The sequence below is a fragment of the Leucoraja erinacea genome, chromosome 22 (assembly GCF_028641065.1).
Source record: "Leucoraja erinacea ecotype New England chromosome 22, Leri_hhj_1, whole genome shotgun sequence".
Taxonomy (NCBI): domain Eukaryota; kingdom Metazoa; phylum Chordata; class Chondrichthyes; order Rajiformes; family Rajidae; genus Leucoraja; species Leucoraja erinaceus.
In genome coordinates, this window is record NC_073398.1 from 30649129 (window position 1) to 30666000 (window position 16872).

The 16872-nt window shown below is 46.0% G+C and overlaps 1 protein-coding gene across 1 annotated transcript in view; it reads left to right on the forward strand.

Annotated features, from left to right (window-relative positions):
• The window catches only part of plxna4 (plexin A4), a 485825-nt gene that overhangs the window by 345987 nt on the left and 122966 nt on the right, over nucleotides 1-16872 (forward strand). Inside the window, 1 exon segment of the mRNA XM_055653389.1 lies at nucleotides 15992-16091. Coding sequence (XP_055509364.1) covers nucleotides 15992-16091 — 100 coding nt within the window.

Here is a 16872-nt window from a genome sequence, read left to right on the forward strand (position 1 = left end):
CATAACTTGTTTATTATCTATTTGTAATACAGTTTATTGTGTATTATATGTCATAGCTGCTTTCTTGCATTTGTCCAGAAGTTTATCATTGAAAGTCATTTGGTAGCAACCTTGTAAGAGTACAAGAATGCATAACTCTGCCTCTCCCTCTCCCTCTCTCCCTCTCCCTCTTATCTATTCTGTCTCCGCTCCCTCTCCCTCTCCCTCTCCCTCTCCCTCTCCCCTTTTCCCCCTCCCCCTCCCCCTCTCCCTCTCCCTACACCTCCCCCCTCCTCGTAGGTTCGATCATGGCTGCTGAGAAGTTGCCCGTGGCTCATGTGTAGGATCTCCCGAACCATTTTCACACTCCAGGCTGGTAGGCTCATTGGCTTCTGAAATTGCCCCTTGTGTAGGATAGGCGTTTTGGCGGCGCGGACTCGATGGGCTGAAGGGCCTGTTTCCACACCGTATCTCTGAAAAAAAACAAAAAACTAAAAGGTTAATCAACAGGTTGAATGAATATCCAAGCAGGGTAGCGCGTTGTATATTGCTCAAATGGAAGGGGCTGTTGGCAACGCTGGTAGTTGGACGTGTGCATTGGGTCCATCTTTGGCATTGACTTCCAGAATGGCCTTACGGTTCCCACCGTAGCCTCAAACAAAGACATAGAAAGAGTACAGCACAGCCACAGGTCACAATGTCCACGCCAAACACTGCGCTAAGATAAACTAATCTCCTCTGCCTGAACAGGATCCATAATCCTTCATCCCCTGCAAATCCGTGTACCTATCGAAAAGCTTCTTAAACGGCACTATTGTATCTGTCTCTACCACCATCCCTGGCAGCGCATACCTTGTCTGGATGCCTGCAGCGGCGACTGCGGAGGGTTGTGGTCCCGACCACGGGGGAAAATGGAGGAGGACTGGCCAAACATTGTGCCTTCCACCACAGTGATGAATGCTGTGGTGGGTGTTTGTGTTAAATTTTTATTGCGTATTGTCTGTTCTTTTTTATTGTACCACTGCTGGCAAATTCATTTCACTGCACTTTATGTGCACGTGAAGAATAAAACGGACTTGACTCCAGGTACCTACTACTCTCTGTGTAAAACAAAAATTTTGCCCCCCCCCTCAATCTCCTTTAAACTTTGCCCTCTCACCTCAAGGCTATGCATGCCCTCTAGTCTGTGGCATTTCCACCCTGGGAAAAGTGTTCTGACTGTCTACCATCTCGATGCCTCACATCAATGTATATAATTCTATCAGATCTCCCTCAGCCTAATGCATTGGCGAGGATAGACACAAAAAGCTGGAGTAACTCAGCGGGACAGGCAGCATCTTTGGAGAGAAGGAATGGGTGACGTTTCGGGTTGGGACCCTTCTTCAGACTTGCTTTTCCACTGACTGGTCACCATGCAACAAAAGCCTTTCACTGCACCTCGGTACAAGTGACAATAAACCTAAACTCAAGGCATTCTTGAGAAAACAATCCCCATTTGTTCTAGTTCTCCTTATAACTAATGCCCAGTTAAGGCAGCATTCTGATAAAAATTAACTCTTAGCTTATAATAGTGACTTAAGTTTGTACAGCCCCATGTGTGACATTGCAGCTAATGAAATGATCATAAGGCAGCAACCACAACATTAATCTGTGTGCAATACACTCCCACAATGACCTGATCATTTATATTTCCAATTCTGATCGTTTTTCCTTTGCTGCTCCTTGAGACGACCATTTTTGTTTAAATCCAAATCTCGCTGGAGTCTTGATGAATTTCAGCATTTCAGATCTCCCCACCACACACACACACACGCACGCACACACACCACACACCTACACACACACACACACACACACACACACACACACACACACACACACACACACGCACGCACGCACACACACACACACACACACACACACTCACACGCACACACACACACACACACACACACATACAAACACACACACACACACACATACACACACACACACACACACACACACACACACACACACACACACATACAAACACACACACACACACACACACACACACACACACACACACACACACAACACACACACACACACACAACACACACACACACACTTCAATTAGAATGGCTTAAATATAACTGTACATTCTGAACTTTACAATTGTACCGCAGACAGCCATTTTGTGTGTGATATTTTTTCGTGCTGTCGGTGAACAATGAGCCGGACGGCAATGAGTCAACGACGTTATTTTACCAAAAAATGCATTTTTTTCTCCTCTTTTCAAACTTACCTTTAATACGAAAATGCTTTGAAAATTCTGCCAATTATGTACAGTTGCTGTCACAGTAATGGGAATGTCAGTAAATGCCAATCAATCAGGTTGCACATTACAACTGTGCCCCTCTGCCACTTTAATGTAGGTCAAGGAGAACTAAATCTAATCATCTCAATGATGGGAATACACTAACGACGGGCAATTTAATGGTTGTGCTTTAAATCAGAGCCATTTGTGAGCTAATTCATGTTTATTTGAATGTATTTTAGTAGGTGCAGAGCCTTTTATCTAGAGTAGGGTAATCAAGAACTAGAGGAGAAACATCAGTCTGAAGAAGGGTCCCGACCCGAACCGTCACCCATTCCTTCATTCCAGAAATGCTGCCTGTCCCGCTGAGTTACTCCAGCATTTTGTGTTGATCCTCAAGAACTAGCGGGCATACAGTAGGTTTAAGGTGAGGATGGGAAATATTTAATAGGAGCCTGAGGGGCAACTTTTTTACACAAAGGGTGGTAGGAGTATGGAACAGACTGCCAGAGGAGGCAGTTGAGACAGGTACTCTTGTTTAAGAAACATTTGGACAGGTTCATGGATAGGAGACGTTTGGAGGGATAAGAGTCAAATGCAGACAGGTGGGACTAGTGTAAATGGGGCAAGTTGGTCGGTGTGGGTAAGTTGGGCCGAAGGGCCTGATTCCATGCTGTATCACTCTGAGATAATGCAGGAGTGCTAAACTTCCAACTTAGGGTCAGAAGTAGTTTTAGTTTAGAGATACAGCGACCAGCGATCCCTGCACATTAACACAAGCCTACATACACTGGGGACAATATACACTTATAGGAAGTATACAAAACCCAAGCCAATTAATCTACAAACCTGTACGTCTTTGGAGTGTAGGAGGAAACCGAAGATCTTGTAGAATAACCCACACGTTCACGGGGAGAGCGTATAAACTCCATACAGACAGCACCCATAGTTGGGATCGAACCCATGTGTCCGACGCTGTAAGGCATCAACTCTACCGCTGTGCCACCGTTCAACTGGTTGTGTTGGGTGGGGGGGGGGGGGGGGTAGGGGGGAGCTGGAAGACTGAAAGCTGGGAGCAGGACAAGACCTGGTGAGCGATAGGTGGATACAAGTCTAAAGTCTTAAGGGCCTGTCCCACTTAGGAGTTATTTGCGCATATTTGCAAGATTTTGTACATCCAAAAATCCCGGGGCACCACGTGCATCACTGCCTACGTCACCACGCACCTTGCGCGCCTAATCTGCACCATGCGCGCTTCACGCGAGCGGCATGACGGGCGCGTCGTGTGTCATGGCGTGTAAATTATGTTGCGTAAATTACACGCAAATTACACCAAAGTGGGACAGGCCCTTTAAGCTTACACACGCAGCTACTGTACTCTTATTTTAATGTTAGTTCCTCCTGTTCATGGGTCCCCTGTCAGAGGAAATAATTTATCTTTATCAGATCGATTGTTAATATTGAATTATCCTGATTGGGTCTCTATTAAATCTTCAAGAAGCTGCAACCAGAGTCAATGCCACATAAAGTAAATCTAGTTTGTGTCACAAAATGAATCGAATCTATAATAATATGTTGAAATCATGCAAGAATTGGAGTTTATTCAATGCAGCTTTTGACCAAAGCTGATCAATCTGACCTTGGGCGACAACCTTCTGCTGCAAAACGCAGTTTGTTAAAATGTTGAAGATAGACACAAAGTGCTGGAGTAACTCAGTGGGTCAGGCAACATCTCTGGAGGAAAAGTATGGGGACGTTTCAGGTCGGGACCCTCCTTCAGATTTGCAGGACTCTCGTCGGAGAGAGTTTAGTTTAGTTTAGAGATACAGTGTGGGAACAGGCCCTTCAGCCCACTGAGTCCATGCCGACCAGCGATCCCCGCACACTTCCAATATCCTACAGGGGACAATTTACAATTTTTTATTTTTTTTTAAATTTTTTATTAAAAGCATGTGTGCCAATAGTAATAAACAATAAACTGGTTACAGAATTCTTACATAGTTTCAATCTTTAACGGTTTTTTATTAAAGAAAAGAAATAGAGAAAGTAATAAACCATTATACTAAGCTAATATACCTACAAACCTGTACGTATTTGGAGTGTGGGAGGAGACCAGTGCACCCGGAGAAAACCCACGCAGGTCACGGGTAAAAGGTACGAACTCCGTTCACCCGGGATCGAACCCGGGTCTCTGGTGCTGTGAGGCAGCAACTCTATCCACTTCTTCATACTTGAGGAGATTTTGCGGTGGAGTAATCCAAAATCCAAAGAACTGCAGATGCCGGTTTCGACATTGTTGACTCTGTCTGGAGTGGGCGATTCTCTGGGAACCTGCTGGTGGGTTTGAGTAGGTCCAGAAAGTTGCCCATGAGATGGAGCCTGAGGTGGACGACAGGTGCTGGAAACTCAACAACAAAAACAAACAGCTGGAGGACCTCAGCGGGTGGAGCAGCATCTGTAGGGAGAAAGAATTAGTTGACGTGTTGGATTTGCTACAGTTCCTGCTCAACCCACTGCATGACTTCAGCAGTTTATTTGTAGTGCATCAGATGGTCGCGGGACAGAAGAATAGAAGTCACGCTCTGAATAAAGTCTAAAGCAGCATCTGCAGTTCCTTGCTTCAGGATAGAATAATGTCCTTTGGAGTAAGGGAGATGAAACTAGAAGCTCTGTCGTGGAAAGCGGATCTGACACTAATAGAATGGGTGGACTTGGCAGTCATTTATAGCAGTCGGTGCCTAGAAAGTTTAGCATTGAACTGCAGTCTAATCCATTGTCCCTGACAGTGCTTGGAGCTGAAAATCCTTCCTTACATCCCTCACTCCTCATCCTTCGAAGCATGCTCGCAATCTTCAGTTGCCTCCGCTGAATTTTCCCTCCTCCATTCCCCGGAGCTCGGAATGTTTTATTGAATTATTGTATTAAAGCCCCACCTGAATTTCAATGCATCTCCCCTGCACCTCTCACATCACCACTCCCACTGAACAGTGCACTAATTGGCTTCTCATTGGGCGTTGAATGTTTTTGAGACATTGCAGTCCTGAAGCTTACAGACCCTAAACAACGCACCAACCTTCGTTAGTCGATCACCAGCTCCTCTGGTTTCATTGAACTTCCACGCCGCCGCAGAATTCAGCTGCAATTCTGAAGTCTAATCTTCCCAGTATTAGATAATTATAAATATATTTATTTACAATCAATCATTTGCAAACAATCATGATTCAGAGATATTTCCCCCGAGTGAAATTAACCGGCCGGTAGAACAATTTGTTTTGTACGTTGATAAATTCTTCATGTAAAGAAAGCACAGTTAGTTTACTGCGTGATTGCTCAGGTACCCTTGGAGCTTTTGGAACGAGAAATGATTTTCTTCATTGTTGGTGATGCCTGCCCAATTTCATTTTCTTTTTCAGAAGCGTAAGCAGCCTGCACTGAACACCAGGTTAATAAAACTCCTTGCGGGCTTTCTGTGTAATCACTACACAACCTTGTGAGCTAATAACAAGGCTGCTTGCATTCAGGGCATTTAAGTGCAAACCGAATTTAAAGAAAAAACATTTAAGAAATAAGTTGTGGTTGAATCTAGTAGAATTTAAATACAGGTTGGCAGTTTGAATTTTCTTTACACTGGAATGGTCTATAATCCCGAGTATGGAATGTGATAAAAATGCAGTAAAAGGAAACTGCTGATGCTGGTTTATGCCAAAAAAACCAAGTGCTGGAGTATTGTGTACAGTTTTGGTCTCCTATTTTGAGGAAGGACATCCTTGTGATTGAGGCAGTGCAGCGTAGGTTCACAAGATTGATCCCTGGGATGGTGGGATGAGGAATATGTCATATGAGGAAAGATTGAAAAGACTAGGCTTGTATTCACTGGAGTTTAGAAGGATGAGGGGGAGGTCTTATAGAAACATATAAAATTATAAAAGGACTGGACAAGATAGATGCAGGAAAAATGTTCCCAATGTTGGGAAAGTCCAGAACCAGGGGACACAGTCTTAGAATAAAGGGGAGGTCATTTAAGACTGAGGTGAGAAAAAAAAATTTCACCCAGAGAGTTGTGAATTTATGGAATTGCCTGCCACAGAGGGCAGTGGAGGCCAAGTCACTAGGGGCTAGTGGAGTCAAGGGATGTGGGGAGAAGGCAGGCATGGGTTATTGATAGGGGACGATCAGCCATGATCACAATGAATGGCAGTGCTGGTTCGAAGGGCCGAATGGCCTCCTCCTGCACCTATGTTCTATGTTTCTATGTTTCTAGTAACTCAACGGGTCAGGTAGCATATCTAGAGAAATTGGATAGGTACTGCTTTGGGTCGAGACCTTTCTTCAGTCTCTATGGAATGTGAATATCTTTCTTGTGGTTTAATTAGGTTATTGTCAGACGATATAGGATAATTTAGCTTTCGCTTGCAGTTAATGAAATCGTTCAAAGAGGAGTCATACAAATGTCTACATTGCAAGCTAGTGGCAATTAGCATGGATTATAGTCAATGATAACAATGCGTATTTTTATAGTAATTCATTTATTTATTATCTAACTCAATTATATTCCGAGGCAGAACACAGTTTGGTTCTCAAACCCAACATTATAGAGAGAGGACAATTACTGTGTAGATCAAGGGACTGCATGAGGGGGAATTAAGAAGGATCTGAAAGTTGTGTCGAATAGTTTTGCCTGGGTGGCACAGTGGCATAGCTGGTAGAGGTACTGCCTCACAGCGCCAGAGACCCAGGTTCGATCCTCGCCTCACCCCTACAGTCAGCACCCGTAGTCAGGATCGAACTCAGGTCTCTGGCGCTGTAAGTCAGAAAGTCCGTTGCAGCGCACTTTAATCTAATCTAAATTACTTTAATTCGAATCTAAATTAAATCTAAATTCACACTATAGATGGGTAGCAAGAAATCTACTGAGCATGGAGAATAGAGTGGGGAGGGAATATGAAGAATGGAGATTGAGGCATCTGTGTCTGGTGGTGAATGAATAGATAGAGGATCACAAAGTAATGGGGTCAGGACTGTAGGGTGAGGGGGGGTGATGTTGAAGTGGTTCAGATGGTTGTGCATTCAGCTGATAAAATGTAATGTTACAATACACTGTCTGATGTGGTCAGTGTTGATGGAAGGACCAGTTTGAATGCCTAAAAGTTTGGTTTAGTTTAGAGATACAGCGCGGAAACAGGCCCTGCAGCCCACCGGGTCCTCGCCAACCAATGATCCCCGCATATTCAAGTTCAAGTGAGTTTATTGTCATGTGTTCCTGATAGGACAATGAAATTCTTGCTTTGCTTCAGCACACAGAACATAGTAGGCATTTACTACAAAACAGATCAGTGTGTCCATATACCGTAATATAAATATATACACACATGAATAAATAAACTGATAAAGTGCAAATAACAGATAATGGGTTATTAATAATCAGAGTTTTGTCCGAGCCAGGTTTAATAGCCTGATGGCTGTGGGGAAGTAGCTATTCCTGAACCTGGTCGTTGCAGTCTTCAGGCTCCTGTACCTTCTACCTGAAGGTAGCAGGGAGATGAGTGTGTGGCCAGGATGGTGTGGGTCTTTGATGATACTGCCAGCCTTTTCGAGGCAGCGACTGCGATATTAACACTATCCTACATACACGAGGGCCAATTTTTACATTTACCAAGCCAATTTACCTACAAAGACGCAAGTCTTTGGAGTGTGGGCGGAAACCAAAGATCCCGGAGAAAACCTGCATGGTCACGGGGAGAACGTGCAAACTCCGTACAGACAGCGCCCGTGGTCGGGATCAAACCCGGGTCTCTGGCGCCGTAAGGCAGCAACTCTATCGGTTGCGCCTCCGTGCCACCCTTTGCACAGACGTCGAGAGGGTGAGCTCCATACAAAACCAATCGAGCCTGATCTTACCCGAGTTTTAATCCTCCTCGCTGTCCTGCAATCTGAGACCAAGTTTGATTAAGGGGGGGAGGAAACACCCCCAAACCAATTGGTTCTGTTTTTGTACGAAATGCGTAAAAATAAAAAAATAGGGCGGAGCGGGAGGGAGGATAGAGAGCGCAGAGATTATAAAAAAAAACAATCCTGAGTAATAATCTGGAATCAAATTTGTGAAAAAATAAGAGTAATTGTCATGTCCTTTCAGCTAAGTGCACTTAAGGGCTTTCATCACTTTAATATTAAGTGTCATGTTAATGGGACTGCCAATCATAGTCTGTTGCAAAGACACTTAGATCAGGCACTGAGCTTTCGTAATGATCATCAACTATTATACAAGTGTTGGGCTGTATAACCGTCACCCCTTTTTGAAGGAGATGGGAGACACATTCAAAACCGAGGCCCATTTTCTGATTGCTGGATAATTGCTTGCAATCACTTTTCCATTATCAGCCGAATAATTTATTTTTGTCACTGCTTTTTTTTTTGTAGATCGTCAGTTTTGCTGTCAATTATCAAATCTGCGAAAGAAAGAGAGGGTGACTTGTACCGCTGTAACAACCCTCGCCACCCCGGGATGCCTCAAAGTGCTTTAGTTTGTAATGGATAGATAAAGTTTTGGGGGGTTTTTTTGACGGAGGAAGTACTTAGCGCCTGCTCTGTGAATGAGGAGGCTGCGGTCTGATTGAGGGCTGTCGAGCACACAGAAAGGCAGGAATAGACTGTTAACATCATAAATAGAAGCTCCAGGATAACAGTCGGCACTGCAAATTGGTCCACTCTCAATAATTTGCTCCTCAACCTTCCCAGCTACCGCCGCCCACCACCCCCCCCCCCCCCCCCCCCCCCCCCCCCCCCCCCCCCCCCCCCCCCCCCCCCCCCCCCCCCCACCCCCCCCCCCCCCCACTCCCCCCCCGCAGCTGAAACTGCGGTATATGAAGCAGAATTTGGCATGGTTTGATTATATCTATTTGAGAGGCAGCAACTTCCCTCTCCCGTCGACATCTAAACCCCATCCCCTTGTCTCGTTCTGCCCCGCTCAGCTGCCTGGCCCAGGCCCGTCGCATTCAACGACCCCTAACTGGGCTTTCTGCCCATGTCAAAGACTAGAGGAAGGATTTGCCCTCAGGTGTAAAGAAGATGTACGGGGCAAGTTTCTTTACACAGAGAGTCGCGGTGGTGCAGTGGTAGAGTCGCTGCCTTACAGCAAAATGCAGCGCCGGAGACCCGGGTTCGATCCCGACTACGGGTGCCGTCTGTACGGAGTTTGTACGTTCTCCCCGTGACCTGCGTGGGTTTTCTCCGAGATTTTCGGTTTCCTCCCACACTCCAGTGACGTACAGGTTTGTAGGTTAATTGGTTTGATTAATTGGCTTGATGACATGTAAAATTGTCCAAGTTGGCGATATGGAGAGTACTGCCCTGCCTGGACCCCACTGGGACAGATGGTGGGGGAGGCAGACATGATTGTGGCATTCAAGAGGCTTTTGGATGGGCACATGGATGTGCAGGGAATAGAGGGATATGGATCACCTGCAGGCAGAGGAGTTCAGTTTAACTTGCCCTCATGTCCTGCACAGGCGTTGTGGGCCGAATGGCCTGTTCCTGTGCTGCTTAGTTCTATGTTCTATGCATGTTGGAAGCTCTTCCACTTGGATAGTAGCAAAGTACATCGAGAGCGAGGGGCGACCACACTTTGGACATTGAATATTGGGGCCAAAAATGGCGGTGCCAGCATGTGTAATATATGCAAAAAACAATTTCACTGTGAAGTTGCATATGTGACAAATATGGCACCATTGAACCTTTAATCTTGGTAACCTCAAAGATGTCCAGGCGTTTTAGAAATAACTGCAGATGCTGGAAAAATCAAAGGGAGACAAAAACGCTGGAGAAACTCAGCGGGTGAGGCAGCATCTATGGAGCAAAGGAATGGGTGAAGTTTCAGGTCGAGACCCTTCTTCAGACAGAAGAAGAGTCTCGACCCGAAACTTCACCTATTCCTTCGCTCCATAGATGCTGCCTCGCCCGCTGACTTTCTCCAGCATTTTTGTCCACCTTCAAAGATCTCCTCTGCATCTTTCCCTTTTGACCATACGTGTAGATGCCTCCTTTAACTGGCTCCCTCTACTAGCTCTGTGTCTATAGACATCAAGGACTCTATATATAAGCGTAGGAATCTAAAGGGCCTGTCCCATTTGGGCGTAATTTGCGCGTCACTGCCTACATCAGCACGTGCCATGCGCGCATCACGTGCGCTTCACGACGCGCGCATCGTGTGTCATGACACGTAAATGACGTAGCGTAAATGACACGCAAATTACACCCAAGTGGGACAGGCCCTTAAATAATCTTAAGTGGTTCTTCTCACTTTTCCTTTGCTCTTGTGGCCTTCTGGTCTTGTTGAATTATTTCCCTCCCAACATCCTCCTCATCTCCTCTGAAGACGCTACAACCACCTTCATGCTTTCAGTACCAAGTGCTCCACAGTCAATGAAAGTCGTTTGAGATTTGTCTTCAGTGAATACATTTGTAAACTGCTGCAGTGTTTCACATTGACAATCCCAGAAGGAGACAGGGCCATTGGAGACTTTAGACTTTAGAGATACAGCGCGGAAACAGGCTCTTTGGCCCACCGTGACCACACCAACCAGCGATCACCCGTACACTCGCCTACACACGAGGGACATTTTACAATTTTACCCAAGCCAATTAACCGACAAACCTGCACGTCTATGGAGTGTGGGAGGAAACCGGAGCACCCGGAGAAAACCCACGTGGTCACAGGGAGAACATACAAGCTCCTGGAAGACAGCACCCCTGGTCAGGATCGAACCCGGGTCTGTAAGGCAGCAACTCTACCGCCACCACTGTGCTGCCCTAACAATCTTATACCATTGTACCAATGTTGACTCTTTAAAAATGTTCTTGGCTGCTTGATCCCATTCCCTTCCCTTGTCCACTATCCGTTTGTAAGTTGCCATTGAATCTTTTTTAAATTTTATTTTTTATTTTTTTATATAGCACGTTTTAATCAACTCGCGTTGAAACCAAAGAGCTTTACATAGAAGAAATAATTACGTTTCCGTACATCCATAGAATAATTTTTTTTTTAAATGTAAACAAATTCTGTTCTCACTATCATCTCAAACTTATTTCTTTGATCTCACCAATACTTTTGACGGACTGAAAGTCATCTTTTCTCAGGCGAATGACCTTTCGCGGGGTCAGGACGTGATGAATAAGGTGGCAACTAGAAATAATCTAAAATAATTTGGTGTGGTGCTGAATTGGAGTTGCTGCCTTACAGACAGTGAGACCCAGCCCACTGAGATCCACGCCCACCTTCGATCACTAGTTCACGCTCATTCCAGTTCATCCCACTTTCCCATCCACTCCCTGCACACTAGGGGGCAATTTTACAGAGACCAATTATCCTGCAAGCCCGCACGTCTTTTGTGATGTGGGAGGATATCAGAACACCCGGCGGAAAATCGCGCGATCACAGGCAGAACGTGCAAACTCAACATAGACAGCAGCACCTGAGGTCAGGATCGAACCTGGGTCTCTGGCGCCGTGTTGCAGCAGCTCAACCAGCTGCGGCACCGTGCCGCCCCAGGGTGGATGGGGCTTTTTAAGGGACTGTGTAAAATCAAGAGTTTATAACTAAAGAGAATCGCGATGGTATGTATTTGGCAGGAATTTTAAAATTGAGTTTAGTTCATTGTCACGTGTACCGAGGTACAGTGAAAAGCTGTTGCAGCGTGCTAACCAGTCAGCGGAAAGACCATACACAATTACAATCGAGCCATTCACAGTGTACAGATACATGATAAAGGAAATAGCATCAATAATGTTTAGTGTACGATATAGTCCAGTAATGTTGCTCAGAGCCCAATGACAAAGAGTGCAGCTTATGTGAAGTGTGGATGAGGGAAGGGAACTATCAGTAGCAGCACCGGCATAACATTTGTTACCGCGGAGCTGGCGATCCTTCAGTAACTGCCCCCAACAGACACTTTGATAGATGAGGCAATCAGAAAGCAGAGGAGCCCTGGCCGGCTTCCAAGAAGCAGCAGCCTGTTGTTGCTGTCGTGGGATCTCACAGTCCCCACCACCAACCAGTCGCTCGGCCATCCCAGGAGCTGAAGGCAGCCTGTTCCAACCTGGCCGACCGCCCAACCACATCACTGCCGCGCCCCCTCTCTTCCTTTACGCAAGCTGCTTTACCTGCGGCATCCACACAGGATAGCGGACTTGCTGGTGAAGGGGGCGAGCCGTCGCAGCAGGGATTTGCGGCTTGCGATGTCCACGAAGCATCTGATGCATCGGTACCATTGTAGCAAGAGGGGGTGCGGACTCTGATTCCCAAAATCCTGCAGGTTTACAGTGAGGCGGCAACACGGTGGCAGAGCAGGAGAGTTGCTGTCTTACAGCGCCAGAGACTGTGATCGATCCTGGCTACGGGTGCTGCCTGCACGGAGTTTGTACGTTCTCCCTGTGACCGCGTGGGTTTTCCCCGGGTGCTCTGGTTTCCAAAGACGACAAGTTTGTAGGAGAAGGGTTTTGGCCTGAGACGTTACCTATTCCTTCGCTCCATTCGCTCCAAACACTGCTGCACCCGCTGAGTTCCTCCGGCATTTTTGTGTACCTAAAAAAAAAAATTTGTAGGCCAATTGGCTTAGTAAAATTGTAAATTGTCCCCAGTGTGTGTAGGATAATGTTAGTGTGCGGGGGTCGCTGGTCACCACGGACTTGTTGGGCTAAAGGGACTGTTTCCGCGCTGTGTCACTAAACTAAACTAAACCCATTGATTTTTCATTTCAATCTTCTCCTGAATGACCCACTCTCTTTAGCGCCAGACCTAATTATTGCTACGAGGGCTTCATCATCTTATTTCCTGATATTCCTTCTCGGTTTGGGTTTCATCATGGTTTTTCCCCCCATTCGTCAGTGTATCTGTACACTGTGAATGGCACGACTGTAATCATGTGTTGTCTTTCCGCTGATGGTTAGCATGCAACAAAGGCTTTTCACTGTACCTCGGTACACGTGTCGAATAAACTAAACTCAAACTCAACAGATACACCATGGAAAACAGGCCCTTCAGCCCACTGAAACTATGCCGACCATCGATCACCCGTTCACACACTAGTTCTATGTCATCCCACTTTCGCATCAACTCCCCACACACAAGGGGCAATTTGCAGAGGCTAATTACCCTCCAAACCCGCGCGCCTTTGGGATGTGAGAAGGATCCAGAGCACCCGGAGGTAAATCACGCGATCACAGGGAGAACGTGCAAACTCCCCGCAGACAGCACCCCTTGTCAGGATCGAACGTTATTCCCTTATCATGTATCTATACGCTGTGAATGGCCCGATTGTAATCATGTGTTGTCTTTCCGCTGACTGGTTAGCGGGCAACTAAAGCTTTTCACGGTACATGTGACAATAAACCAAACTCAAACTAAACCCGGATCTCTGGTGCTGTGTGACACTGGCTCTATCAGCTGCAGCTCTCTGCTGTCGTTATAGTCCGGTGATGCACCTTGCTTCACACAGTGGTTATAAAAGAAGTGATTGATGTTCTATTCTAGGGATATAATCCTATCAAACCTTGGCTCCTTTGTTAAAGGGTTGCAAAGTGAAGAAAAACAATTTCATCACTTTCAAATGTCAGTGATGATTAGATTCGATTTTATTTTAAGCAGAAGTAAAGAAATGATATATTTTCACTTGTAAAACTCCATGCCTGTAAGAGATAGCATTAACCTGTAATGTTAACTCCGTTTTTTTCTTTCTGCACATTGTTTATAACCTGAGTTACAGGTTATAAAGTCATAGAGTGACTATAGAAACAGGCCCTTCGACCGAACTTGCCCACAGCGGCCAACAATGTCCCATCTACACGAGTCCCACCTACTGCTCATTTAGCCCATATCACACCAAACCTGCCCTATCCATGTACCTATCCTGCCCTAAATGTTTCTTAAACGTTGCGATAGTCCTAGCCACAACTACCTCCTCTGGCAGCTCGTTCTATACACCGATCCACTATGTGTGATGAAAAAGTTTCCCCTCAGATTCCTATTAAATCTTTTCCCCTTCACCTTAAACCTTTGTCCTCTGGTTCTCGATTCCCTTCCTCTGGGCAAGAGACTCTGTGCGTTTGCCCGATCTTTTCTTCATGATTTTAGTCATCTGGTTGTTGTATTATGTACATCAAAGTTCCTGCAGTGATTTTTCATCCCTCTGTCCTTATTCATTTCTCTCCACTTGCACCACACTACACTGCAACTAACAACCTTCACCTCCCCCTCTCATCTTGCACCACCACATTTTATGTCCTTGAATCCCCTCAGGTCTCCAGTAATGGTTATTCCCATTATTTCCTCACCACTGGCCCTGTCCCATCAATGCTTCTATTCCTTTCTCCACAGGCACTGCTTTACAGCGGAGTAATGTTCTAGACTAACAGCATCTGCTGATTTTGTAATTTTTGGTTGTGAACTGGTTATTAGACACCGGTTGAATTGTCAATGTGTATTTAAACATATACAAATTATTGTTGATGATTTTGCTGTAATTACAATTTATTGAGGCTGAAATTGAACGAGTCGTTTCAAATAATCAGTAATACCCATAATATCAGAAATATGTCTGTATTGAGCTAACTCAAGATGATAACATTCAAAGGTACACAAAAATGCTGGAGAAACTTAACGAGTGAAGCAGCATCTATGGAGCGAAAGAAATAGGCAATGTTTCGGGCCGAGACGTTGCCTATTTCCTTCGCTCCATAGATGCTGCTGCACCCGCTGAGTTACTCCAGCATTTTTGTGTACCTTCGATTTTTCAGCATGTGCAGTTCCTTCTTAAACATGATAACATTCAAGCTCTGCTTTTAGAAAATGGTGTTGATTCATCAGTGCGGGGAGCAGTTCGCAGAAGAGTCTGAAGAAGGGTCCCGACCAGAAACGTCACCCATTCCTTCTCTCCAGAGATGCTGCCTTTCCCGCTGAGTTGCTCCAGCATTTTATGTCCAAATTCTTAAGGGATTGGACAGGCTTGATGCAAGAAAAATGTTCCCCATGTTGGGGGAGTCCAGAACCAGGGGTCACAGTTTAAGAATAAAGGGTAGGCCATTTAGGACTGGGATGAGGAAAAACGTTTTCACCCAGAGAGTTGTGAATCTGTGGAATTCTTTGCCACAGAAGGCGGTGGAGGCCAATTCACTGGATGTCTTCAAGAGAGAGTTAATGCCCCTGTCCCACTTAGGCAACCTGAACGGAAACCTCTGGAGACTTTGCGCCCCACCCAAGGTTTCCGTGCGGTTCCCGGAGGGTTTTGTCAGACTCCCTACCTCCTTCCACTACCTGCAACCTCCAGCAACCACCTGCAACCTCCGGGAACTGCATGGAAACCTTGGGCGGGGCACAAAGTCTCCAGAGGGTTCCGTTCAGGTTTCCTAAGTGGGACAGGGGCATTTAGATATAGCTCTTAGGGCTAACGGAATCAAGGGATATGGAGACAAAGCAGGAACGGGGTACTGATTTTAGATGATCAGCCATGATTATATTGAATGGCGGTGCTGGATGGAAGGGCCAAATGGCCTACTCCTGCACCTATTTTCTATGTTTCTATGTCTTTGTTTCCACAGGTGACATCTGACCTGCTGAGTTCCTCCAGCACTTTGTGTTTTGCTTTGGTGGGTTGAAGGTGGGGTTGTCTTTACTCATTGGTGGTTGGACTGACTGCTGAAGGTTGTGTTTCTTTGTGGCAGGAGACCACCAAGTGGTCCAACTCCAGCTGAAGTCCAAGGAGACCGGCATGACCTTCGCCAGCACCAGCTTTGTCTTCTACAACTGCAGCGTCCATCACTCGTAAGTTAATCCACATCATTTGTGCAATGAGATGGTTGTTGTACCAAGGTCGTGGGATGACATCGTTGACCTACGAGGAGAGACCAGAGAAAGAGAGAGAGAGAGAGAGAGAATCAGAGACAAAGAGAGAGAGAGAGGAGAGTCAGAGAGAGAGAGAGAGAGACAGACAGACAGAGAGGGACACACACACACAGAGACAGAGAGAGAGACAGACAGAGAGAGAATCAGAGAGAGTCAAGAGGAGATAGAGAGACAGAGAGAGAGAGAGTGAGAGAGAGATACACAGAGAGAGAGAGACAGAGAGAGAGAGAGAGAGAGAGAGAGAGGGAGAGAGAGAGAGAGAGAGAGAGAGAGAGAGAGAGAGAGAGAGAGAGAGAGAGAGAGAGAGAGAGAGAGACAGAGAGAGAGAGAGAGAGAGAGAGAGACACATGGCGAGAGAGAGAGAGAGAGAGACAGAGAGAGAGAGAGAGAGAGAGAGAGAGAGCGAGAGAGAGAGAGACAGAGAGAGAGAGAGAGGAGAGAGAGAGAGGAGACAGAGATAGAGACACAGACAGAGAGAGACAGACAGCGAGAGGGACAGAGGGAGAGTCAGAGAGACAGAGATAGACAGACAGAGAGAAAGAGACAGAGATAGAAAGACAGAGATAGACCAGAGAGAGAGAGAGAGAGATGGAGATAGAGGCAGAGAGAGAGACACACACACACAGACACTGAGCGAGAGAGAGACAGACAGAAAGACAGAGAAAGACACAAGAGAGACGGAGACAGGGAGACACAGGGA